Below are 12,954 nucleotides of genomic sequence, written 5' to 3' on the forward strand. Positions count from 1 at the left end.
ATTTTTTGAATTAAGTTTACCCGAAACTCATTTTTTTTATTTCTTTTGTTAAAAATACTTATTTGTTTCAAAATTTCGAATTTGGGTTGGGAGTTGACTTTAGCTGGAATAAGATAAACTTCTTCGAGTGTTATATTCATTACCTTTCCACGAAGCTCACCCAATTGGAATTTCATTTTTACTTCATTAAAAAAAAAAAACCAAAATTTAGCAAAATATAAACAAAAGTGTAAAATTAAAAACAAATTAGTATAACACAATAGATAGCTAATAAAAAGTTTATTACCTTCTTCAAAAGTCCAATCCTTAAGCAATAACTTCCAACAACTTTTGGCTTCAAAAGTCCAATCCAGAAAAAGCAAGAGTTGCTCAATAAAAACTTATAAAAAAATTGAATTTTTTTTAAAAAAATTTATAGCCTATCCTTGAACATTAGGAAAGTGAACATAATTAACATCAATTTTTTGAAAATAAATGGATGCTTTCTTGTAAATACATAGCACTCTCTAGCATTAAATAGGTGGAAGAATTCCATCGTATTCAACATCTTGTTTCATACCTTTAGAGCTTTTGATGGTGATATGTGCAATTGTTTTTACTAAACTTGTGATTTTGTATTCATTTTAAAAATTTATTAAATTTTACTATTTTTGGTTATTTATATGGACATTGGGTGATTTGATCGTTTTAAGCATAATTTTTATGGTTTTTATGATCGGTTGAATAAGTTTGACAAAGAAGAGGAACAAAAAAGTTAAAAAGTGTTAGATAATATAAAAGTTTTGAGCTGGAATTTGATACATGTTCTCTCTTATTATCATAATTTTTTATAGGAATATTGTATTAATACAAGATTAGCGGCACTAGAAACTATACTTCATGAGCTTTTCAATGGTATATTATTATATCCAATTTCAACAATCAAATAAGAAATAAAAGTCGTTTAAAGTTCACTAGTCTAGGAAGCAAAAAAGACGACTCGTCGCCTATAAAAGCAAGGACTCATCACTTTTCACTAGAAGGCGTGTGGGTTTGATATCCGTGCTTTCTTATACATTAAGCTATTTTATTTATTTTAAGTAAATTAATTATTTTTGGGTCAAAATTAGGTTAAATATTTGGCTTGTAGCTCAAGTTAGTTTCTCCTAAATAAGGATAGAATTAGATTAATTAAAAAACTCCTAGATTTTCCATAAGTTTTCCATTTACTTAGCTTATTCTGTCATTTATTTTGTCAATTATTTCAATTTTATGTTTTGTTATTAGATTAAATTTATAAAGTTGCAAATTTCATGTCCAAATATTGTTCTTCATATATTATTGTTAGTATCCGCAGATCGAAATTGTCTTTTATTTTCATGTCTTTTATTTTAATTAATTGACGTCTAAATACGATTACTAGGGTTTTAAGTGTCATTCTTGTGTTGATTTCTATGTGTAGTGAGTAGTTGCAAATTTATGTATCGAATGGTTTTAGTGAATTAGTGATCATATCCATGCTTAATGAGACTCGACTTAAGTAACTTTATATACCATTTCAATTGAACGAAAATTAAAGATTAGAGTTAGACCTGAGAAAATGGTCCGTCGAAAATCAATTTCGGTCCGATTATTTTCGGGTCGGGCCCACTCTCTTTTTCGGATCGATTGGTCTGACCCAACGGGTTATGACTTATAAAATTAAAAAACTGATTTTTCTATTTTTTATTATTTATGAAACTTATTTTAATAAAAAAAAAAAACTAATTTTCATCCCTCTGACACTAATCCACATATCAATTAACACAATATTAAAGCCTTATGTGATTGAATTCAAGTTATAAGAAACCAGTAATTGCGACGCTCGTGTTCTAAACTTTAAATATCTATGTATAGTTGGATTTGTGAGATACATGTCACATTAGAGAAATCAGATGTGCGATTTTCAAAAAATAGTTGGTATGTCAAGTTCATTTAAGTGTAAGGAAAATAGAGAAATTAATACTTATTTTGAAAAACTTGTAAGATACGCGATTCATAAAAGTTTTTGTGTTTATTAAAGTTGTAACGTTAGATAAAAATGACGTTAAATATCTTCTCATTTCCTCATAAAAAAGCTCTTCACAATTTTCATGTTGGAAAGATATACAAATAACTAAGTACTTATTTCGACTTATAAGATACGAGTTTTATAATTTGAGGTAGCGACATTCATTTTCTGAAAAAGCTCATTCAAATGTGCAAAACGTTCTTATAAATTATATCGATTTGTTTACTGAAATGTAGAAGAATTAAAAACTCATAACAAGATATATGTATTCAATTAAGATGATTATAACGTCCTTTTTTTAAAGAAAAATAATTACGATGATAAAAAGACGCTAAATGCGTATTTTTTGAGATTTATTGATGAGTTTTAGAGTTCAAGTGATATACTCAATATGTTGAGATACTTTGAAAACTAAAATTTTATTTGAAATGAATTCTAACATTGAGATTACTCTAAAAATTGATATTGGACCGGTCAAAACGAGTCGGTTGCCGGTCGGGTCATTTTCGGTCAGGTAATTATCGGGTCGGTCGTGTTTCGGTTAAGTCGCTTTCGATTTGGTCGGGTTCGGATTTAGTCGGGTCGGATCCCGAGTTCATATTCGGATTGGATCAAAATTTCCCAGGTCTAATTAGAGTTATTTAGGAATGAGGTACATTTAGGTTAAATTCATATTAGTTTAGCCAATTAAACTGAAGTTTGAGGATTAAAACTCGTAAGGTCCTAAAAAGATAGTAATCAATATAGCAGAAGTTTGAAATGAATAGATCGCTTTTAATCATATAAAGAGTTATTTTTACAAAACTAGGAAAATAATTGATCTCCATACTAAAATTATGTGATTTCCGATATCCTAGACTCATCATCATCATATCCTGTATCCCGTCAAAGAAATCCCGATATCCTATTATTATTATTATTGTTTTGACCCAAAATTTATTGCCTAGTCTATTTTAGTAGCATTTCTAGTAGCTTATTTCTTTGATAGTGTTAGTGTTGGACATAAAATCCATCAAATATTTTTGTTCTCTATTGTGAACACAGTCTTAGTGGATTTTTCTTCACTTTTTAGCATAGTCTTCTCTTATTCATTGACAAGCTCTTACCTTAATCTTGAACATAAAGAACTTAATTTGATAATTACCTTTGCCGTATGCTTACTTTTTTTTTTGTTTATATTAAAATGAGTTTATTTTTTCTAATGTTTTGAGGATAGAAAATTATTGTGAGAGACGGTATCTTCAAAAGACACATAAAATATATAAGCTAAATAGCACAATTGATACAAATTAAAAAGAAATAAGAACGTAGGCTTTCTGTTTTAAAGTTGTCTCTAAAAAAAGGTCAGAGAGACGTCTCTTTGAGGATTGCGTGTTGATTAGTACTCAATGCAACAATAAGTACATTTGGGCGGTCGGGCCAACTAAAGCAATCTTTTTACACTAAGCCAAAGCCTAAATGCACTGATTTTTGTTTTACTCATTTCGTTTTATATATATCTTACTATCTGATAAGTTCATATCATCAGCTTATTGAAAATTCATCACTTTAAAATTATAAGTGATCACTTTAATGTTATAAAAAGAGCTTATTGAAAATTCATCACTTTAAAATTATAAGTGATCACTTTAATGTTATAAAAAGTAATCTCTTGAGTATTAAAGTGATCACTTGAGGACTATAAAAATGATTACGATTAAATTGTAGCTGATCACTTTAAGTTTATAATTAATCACTTTAAAATTATAATGATTAGTTTAAAGATATAATTGGCCACTTTAAAATTATAAGTTATCAATTTAAGATTATAAATTATTATTTTAAAACTATAAATAATAATTTTCACAACCGTCATACTTTTCATTTGAGAATTTTGTTTTCCTACATGGCTACACTTTGTTTGACGTTACAATGCTTTTTTCCCCAATTTTCTTATTACATAATCAAAAACTCTCCTTTTTTTTTAATCCCGTTATAATTAGACAAAAATATTTCAGAATGATGTTAACTTTCAATCTTCAAACTAAGTTTTTTTAAAGATAAACGTGTAAATTAATACTTCATCCTATTCAAGTTAGTATGTTTATTTATTTTTTTCAATATTTACTTATCATTTTAAATTTATATTTTATTTTTAATCTATAAGTTAAAAAATAGTCATGTAGAATCTTGTTTGATCAGTGTTAATATAAGAGTTATTGATATCAATTCTTTTTTATAATTTTAATTGAATAATTAGAGATATTAAAAGTTAAAATATTATCTCAATAAATATGAAAAACTAAGTATTGCTTTTGAAATGTAGTCTAAAAGCACAAATATATAAAAAGTCAATTATCTTATTGAAATGTCACTTTTCTAATAGATACAAATGGAAAAATCAATTTAAGTCATCAATGACAAGTTTTTTAAAAATTATAAAAAATTAATATTTAAAAAATATTTTTGGAGACAAATATACTATACTAATATTTTATTGAGATCGATTTATCGTGAGACGACTACAAATGGGCTAGCACAAACTATGTTTTTTTAAAAAAAATAATTTTTGTACAAGTGTGAATTTAAATTTCATTATTTTTTTAAATTTGTTTTTGACTAATGGGCTGCGCGTATCATATATGAGCCCATCTCACGATTAAATGGTTTCTTACGAAAATGTTGTACTATTAAGATTTCAAATGAATATATATTTGAAATAAATTAATAAAATTTAATACTAAAATTCAAAGATATATGAGAAGTTAAAAAGAAACAAAATTTAATACTAAAATTCAAAGATATATGAGAAGTTAAAAAGAAACGGAAGAGTATTAATTATAGACACAATAGTATTCATTATTAAATAATATTTTGCTCGTCTTGTATGAAACCGTTTTACTATAAGACGGGTCTACATAATAGCCCATTTCTTTAATTGATTACTTTAAGATCATAAGTAATCGTTTTAAGGTTATGAGTAATCACTCTAATGTTATAAGTCATCATTTTAAAACAAAAATGTATCTTGGGTCGGCGTAAAGAGATGGTCTCATCATAAAACTGTCTCATTTAAAAATTAGTGAATAATACCAGTTATTTAATCTAAAATATTAATCATCAAATCAAATTGTACAGTTTAATTTAACTTTTATCTATACACAAAAAGTTTTAAGATTAAACAACCTTTGTCATTTTCATCAATAGTAGCAAGTCTAAATCAAGTCGATAATATCGTGTAAAAATCAATTTGGGTTCATTAAAAAATAAATATAGGAAATTAGTCGATATGGATTATGTAATTAATATTTGTTAAATTAGGCTGGACTTATTGTGAATGCCAGCATATTAACGGGGGACACAAGTGCACACACTTCATAAGCCAAGAAGATATATACCATCCGAAAAACATATGGCAATGGGAAGAAGGTCTCTAATAGCTTATAAAACGTGCACACCATTTTCAATTTATCGATGTGGGATAACTCATCCCAACAATATTTTGTATATGTTAAACTACAATTGGCATCTAAACAAAAAAAATACTCGGGCATTTTAGGCCCAAGTCTCCTACAGAGTTAGTGTAGACTATTTTTATCATCTCAAATTATTTTATGAGGTTTGACTAATACAAATTATAAAAATTTAAATTATTTCTTTTAAGGTCGTTTTACTAATAAACGATCTTTTACATGAGACGGTCTTTTACAAGAATAAACTACTCTTTGCTTTCCGCTCAACCAACCCAATAATTTTTTGACAACAAATCATGTATTGCCACATGTCATAATTATTTCTTTTTTAGATTTTTTTAATGATATAATTTAATGTATGAATATGAAATAAAACTGGAAATTAAGAAGGGTCTTTTAAGACTTTGAATAATAAAAATGGAAAAACTAGTAGAAATTTGATATAATAGAATCTGAAGATTGAAGTTTGAGTCTATAGATATTCATACCCTTTATCACCAAAGTGATTAATTCGTTAATTACTTTAATTGTGCCACCTAAATGAGCAAATTAATAAGTGTCACTGCCTAAGCAAAGTAATTAATTAATTTTTTTTAAAATATAAAATAAATTATTAATCCTTCCGTATTATTATAATTTTCTATTTTTTTATTTTTTTTATTTTTTAAAGTTATATGATATATGTCATATATAAGAAAAGATTAGTCTAATTTATTGGAAACATGATAATTCAGAAAATGCACAACTAAGAACTGAAAATCATTTTTTTAATATTTTCTAAACTTATGCACATAGTTAATATTTTACCCTTCAATTATTACTTGGGAAAATTTTAACATAAAAAAATTAGAGTTCTCCGTAAATTATGTTTGTGAATTTTATTCGTTTGAAAAAATAATAACATAAATATTTTAACAACAATCTAATAATTATTGGCAAATTAATTTACCTACTTTTTAGAATGATTATTATACTCCTAAGTTTAGAGCGAATTTAAACCTTCTATTAAATCTGTGAGTAAAACATTAATATTAATCATAATCTTTTACATTCAAAATCATAAAGTTTGAATTCATGTTTTAAAATATCTCAAAAAATAATTTAACTTTAGATTCATTTATACTTCAGTTAATTCCACAAAAGACATGAAAATACCCTTAAAATTTGCCTTATTTTTATCCAATACTGAGGGTGGAGCAAAAATTTACAAATTCTTTAAAGGTACTATGTAATTTCAACAATTATAATATTTTTCTAATACTTTTATATCTTTAAACACTCAATATATACTACGTATTTAATATTAAGACTTGCAATTTAATATTGTTTTACAGTTTGGAATGAACATGTGTTCTAAAAAATGATGATATTATGTACCGCTTTTATAATATGAAAACTCGACGCGAAAAATTGCCTTGAATAAAACTATTGATTGTAATTTAAAAAAAAAAATTGATATCACTTTTTTTTTTGGATCTACCACTGTTGATTAATTTTCATAAAACAATGTTGTCATCCATTACAAAGATTTTCAATCATGTTATTAAGAAAATATATAGTAAAAATGGAATGAACATATTTTAAATTAGACGAATTTATTATTTTCTTAAATATTGTATATTATTTGTTATTAAATTTTTATTCATAAAGTTTTGCATTATAATTGCTAATAAGTAATATTATTTGAAAAATTCCTAAATGTAAACAAAGACTTGCTAAACAAATTTCTAATATTTTGAATAATAATTGTATATATGAATTTTTTTAATGTATCTCAAAAAGTAATAAGATAAGATGATTAATGAATAATGGTTATATTTTAAGAATTCTTACTGTGTAAATATCAAAAATAAGTTCTACTTTTACAAATAAATTGAAGAATACATATAAAAAGAAATGCATTTGTTAATTTAGTGTAATTTATTGAACATTGATTTGATAATTTATCCAAGGAAAAATTAAAATATACTTTATTATACTACTATTTAGTACTAATTGACCCTAATCAATTATATTTTCTTATTTGCATTTATTACATAAATACTTTACTAGCCTATTTAAAAATTTTATTTCTTTCCCTGGTACAAAATCACATTAATGCAATTAATCTGTTGTCATCTAATTTCCTTTCCTACTTAAGAGTCTGTCATGTAGAATTACATTTCATCTTTAATAGTATTAGATTGTATTCCCTATTTAGAGTCTGTTATATTGAATTAAACTCATCTTTAATAGATTGTATGTTTAGATAGTATGTTCAGAGTTTGCCATGTGGAGTCAAACTATATTTTTAGTAGATCGTATGATTTTTAATTTTTTAACTAAAGGCCAAGGTTGTTTGAATTGGTTAGATGCGGACTTGCAGATTTTGCTTCACTCGGTTTTTTTCGTTGCAGGAACTTCATTTTCAAAGGATCTTTTTCAAATCGAGAGACTCTTTGTCCGCATCTTTATTTGTGGACATAGATTGCCGCATTCCTTTCCTCTCCAAACCTTGATCATAGTTTTCTATAAGCAGGATACACTGAGTTTGACAATGACGCATGATTTATATGAGAATGATGTGAGTACAAGGCATATATATATATATATATATATATATATATATATATATATATATATATATATATATATATATATTATATTTTAAGTCTGATACTCCAATCAAAACCCTACAAAAAATCTTCTAGCAAAAAGAAAGAAATAATTAAAAGTGGGACGGAAGAAATAAGCCTAATTAAAGGGTGCTACATAACGATTAAAGTACGAATTGCAAGCTACTAAAACAAAAATAATAACAAAAATATTAGAAATACTAATGTATATATTATTTTATGTATTATAGGAGTAATTAATAATATTCAATTAGATAATTATCTATTACTTCTTTAGTACATATTAGTTACATTTGGTATCTTATTTGGTATCTTGTACAATAATTAGTAAAAGTAATTATGAAATATTTTATTTCATGTTTATTAATTTTTAATTTTCTTATTTGATTGAGCATTAATTAAAGGATTTTAACATTCTTACAATGATCCATTAATTTAATTAACCAAATGAAATTGTTTATTCATTTTCTCAACCAAATAAGAACTTTTTATAAAAAGAAAGATTTTAAAGGTAACAACAAAAGAAAATACTCTCGACGGCATATTAGAGTAGATATTATCCATAAATATTGATGATGTATATATTACTTAGTATCTCTAATTAGTATTTCCTCAGTTTTCATTTGTTCTTCTCATTTACGTTTTTTGCGGATCTTAATGCAAACATAAAAATAAATAATTTAAATTGTAAGTTTTTAAAAATTTTAAAAAGTTGATATATAAAAATTATATAGACCGATGAGAAATCATAGTCACAATTATCAGTAAAATATGCAAATTCTATATTTAATAAGAGCAAATAAAAATAAAGAGAGTAGTATGTATATGTATGATGACAATATTCAATCTCTAGTTGTTATGTATCTTTTAGCTAGATTATATTCTTGTACTATAAATATGACGTGTTCACAAATACTACTAACACATATAAGCTCTCCAATTATTCTTCTTCTATAACTTCATATTATGGTATTAGAGCTAATATAAAGAAATGTTATGTTAGAATATATTCAATTTTATTATTTTTACGAGAATATTTAACATCATATATAAGGAGAGGAGAGGATATGTTTTATCCACACTTCTAACTAGACCAAATGACTTTTATATAAGAAGGTGTGACGAAGTATAGAGTGCATATTATGAGGCTATCTATAATCATCGGCTTAAACTTTTAAATGCGTAAATTCCTCAACGATTAATACATAATTCGTACTATATAATTTTACCTTTAACATCATATAATTTGTAGGTTATTTATAAACCAAAGTTATTTTTCTATATACTTTATATAATTAGACATTATGGTTCAATGGTTATGAGTACATAAAACTTTTAAATAAACGGTCAAAAATTCCTTACACTCCCTAATTTTTTTTTAATAAATAATTTGACCCCTTTAATTTAAGATTCAAAATCCGCCATAGTTTAACATCATTTATTGTAAATAGTATATCTAAAATAACATATTCACAATCCAACTACATAAACCATAAAAAATACACAAAATTGAGATGATTTCTCTGTCAGACGCTACTCATACATGAATTAAATAGCCCAATTAATAAAAACTTAGCATATAAACTCCACTTTTTGAGGTCATCTCACCGAGAGACAGTTTATAATCAACTTCATGTATATTAATTTATTAAATTATTAAATGCACCATCAAATAAGAGTGAATGAATTAATAAAGGGTACAAAAATAACTTTTTATTGCACATTAAATAAAAATTTGGATTTGGATATTATATATAATCCTAATTAATTATGAAAATTAAAAACAAAAATAATGTAATTAAAATAATAAATAAAGCTAGCTAGGACGAAACCTTTGCCTGCAAGAGTGACAAGTGATTTCTCCCATGCAAGTAGTAGCACTATCCCTAAGTCTTTCAGCCTTTATAACTTCTTCTCTAGCTTTATCCCACATAGCCCGAGCTCGAGCAAACTCGGAGTGAGCCAATTCAATTTCCTTCCGAGTCAACTCTCTAACTCGTTCTGCATACGCCTTTTCAATGGCGGCTAGCCGTATTTGCTCGGCGGCTTGCCATTTAAGAGACTCGAAATCAGTCGGCTCGGCTGGCTCCAAGCTGATAGAAAGCTTCAAATCAAGTGAAGGTGGCCCACCAACACCATGATTGAGATTTTCTTCATGATCAAATTGGTGGTGAGAAGGTGGGTATAATGGTGGTCGGCGGCGGCGGTGGTGGTGGAACCAAGGAAGAGAACGTGAAGGAGCGGGCCGAGGCGGTAGTGGTGGTGGTGGGAGGAGTTGGAGCTCTTGTTGATGATCATACTCTTGTTCCATGGTTTATTAAGTACTTGTTTTGGTTTTTGGTTTTTCCCCTATATAGAGAAGGACAAGATGGAGAAAGGGATAGAAAGGAAAAGGGTTGTATGTTCAAATTTAATTGATATATTATTCCTAGTTAGGGATGTTACAAAGAGGTGGAGTCATTTATATATATATATACATAAATATTCCTCCGTCTCTATGAAATAAAACTGTGACTCAGATTCATACAAAAATATACATAAATATTCCTCTGTCTCTATGAAAGATTTTGAAAATCCTACTTATCTTTGCAATATCTTTTAAAATGCGACTCTTAAAATATTATATTACTTTAAATATAAAAAATGTTTATAAACAAATCACTTAAAAAGTGTTACTTGAAACCAGGATTTAATAGCGCCATTTAATATTTGAAGCCCCTTATTGTTTGGAGGCCCTAAGCGGTTGGCTACACAGGATTCCCCAAAAACTGGCATTATAAGGGCCATAATTAAAGTTTTGCCCCAGACCTTACAGCAAACCTCAGGATCTAACTAAGTCAAAAGGTGTTATTCAAGAGGAATAGAAAGAGTATAAGGAATTATTTATTATTGATCAGTTACTTTGAGTTTGTTCTTTTAATATTTATTAGTTTTTTTTTATATTTAAGTGGGAAAAACTGAAAGAGATGGATGGAGTATTTAGTTGCCTTATTCTAACAAATAACAATAGTATACCAACTCATTATCAAATTGTTATAGAGAGGAATCTAGGGGAATTATCACCTTTTAGTACTATAGTGGTGTACTATTACTATACTATCTATAGGTGAAACTTGAGGTTAAGGTTATTTGGGGGCTTGATCTTTTTAGATGTTGACGAAGATTATAACTTGTATGTCTCTGTCATTTTAATGGTTTAAAGATTTTTATTTTTTTTGGTTTTGAGTTATAACAGATTTTATTAAGATGATTTATTAAATTCTACGTAATTTTATTTGTTAGTCGTGTAAAGTTGTAGATGATATTTATTATCAAAGGTCAACTAAAAACAATCGTTTTGTATGCTGTCACAAATAAGTGTAAGATTGCGTATAATTAATCCTCCAAATTCTTGTTTAGGTGGGAGCCACTGGTAATAAAAAGTTGTATAAAAACCGTAGTTTTTGGTCTATGTTGTGGGATTGTGTTTTTCTGGTCTTCATCAACATGTAAAAGTTTTGTATAGACTTAATAGTTTACGCTATTTTTGTGTGCAACAATCTAATAATATCAAGTATTTTGCAATGATTGTACTTTATTGTACTTTTCAAGTAAAAAACTTACTATTTTAATACATTTTAGGTTAGTACATACGAAAATAGTGTGAATTAAATTCATACAAGACTTTTTCATATGAGCACATACAAATTGTGGCTTCTACTCTATTAAAAATACATTTGAGCTAATTTAATCTATACTCAATCTTATTCTTTAATATCCTAATTTTCTTAATTTGACTTTTATTTTTTCATAAATATTTAAATATAAGAATCACCTAAAGAAATTAATTAGATAGAATTCATATTAATAAAATATAAATTAATTTAATATGTCTTTAGTGGTGAAATGGTGAACACAAGAGAGATCGTAAATCTTATGATTCTAAAATTAATTCAATTAGGAAAACATTATGCTAAAATACAGGACGGAAAAGATGTCTAGTTAGTAGTTATCTATTTCGTCAAAATAAATATCCGAGTATGTATAATTATTTCATCACATATATTAGTATAATTTTTGAGAGAAATTAAGTTTAAAATAAATAGTAGCTGATAAAAATTTTAAAAATTGTACTTTCCCCGATCTTTTTGCTTTTATTATTTTTATTTGGAATATGAGAAACAACAAAAAAAAATCATAATATAAGATTCCAATAAGAATAATTATTAATTGAAATAAGTAATAATTATTATTACTTGAAATTATAAAAATAGTTAAAAGTGGCTTATTAAAAAAGAGGAAATAGTTACAATGAACGAAAGAATACCATTAATATGAAAAAACAAGTAAGTGATGCTTTTTTAGCAAAACATACCTGCTAGACAAATGAGGTTATTTTTGTCCACAAAATATTTTAAAATAAAAAAAAATCATATATAATATTCTTTTTGTGAAATCTTCATTTTATGTGAGAAAAATGAAAACAAATAAGAACAAACAAAATATAATAATAATGGCAATAATTATTTTTTAACATCATTAATGAACCCATCAACAAATTTTGAATGAATCATTGGTGTGTCATGTGTGGATTTGCCAATATAAATATTTCATATAGGGTTTGTTTAAAGTCAACTTTTAATTTATCTTATAATAATATATGTGAATTTAATTATATATGCGAAGTTTTTAAGAGAAATTTCTATTTTTTTCTTATGATATATCACTGGAGTATGAAGGAAAAATAACACCTGTGTTAATTATGTTTATTTTACCTGTCCAAAATCATAAGTATTAAAATAATAAAATATTCAATAAATTAGCAAGTAGTTCATTTTATATTTTTCATGATAAATATAAAAATAATCTGTATCATAGA

General features: G+C 26.1%; 1 protein-coding gene across 1 annotated transcript; it reads right to left on the minus strand.

Moving 5' to 3' along the window:
* Window positions 1–9,443: 9,443 nt before the first annotated feature.
* On the minus strand, window positions 9,444–10,522 carry LOC130818075 (protein indeterminate-domain 16-like). Its single transcript, XM_057684112.1, has one exon. It carries the CDS (start codon window positions 10,405–10,407, stop codon window positions 9,913–9,915), a length of 495 nt encoding a protein of 164 aa, XP_057540095.1. The 5' UTR covers window positions 10,408–10,522; the 3' UTR covers window positions 9,444–9,912.
* Between the last annotated feature and the right edge of the window lie 2,432 nt (window positions 10,523–12,954).

Source organism: Amaranthus tricolor, chromosome 1 (assembly GCF_026212465.1).
Source record: "Amaranthus tricolor cultivar Red isolate AtriRed21 chromosome 1, ASM2621246v1, whole genome shotgun sequence".
Classification (NCBI taxonomy): domain Eukaryota; kingdom Viridiplantae; phylum Streptophyta; class Magnoliopsida; order Caryophyllales; family Amaranthaceae; genus Amaranthus; species Amaranthus tricolor.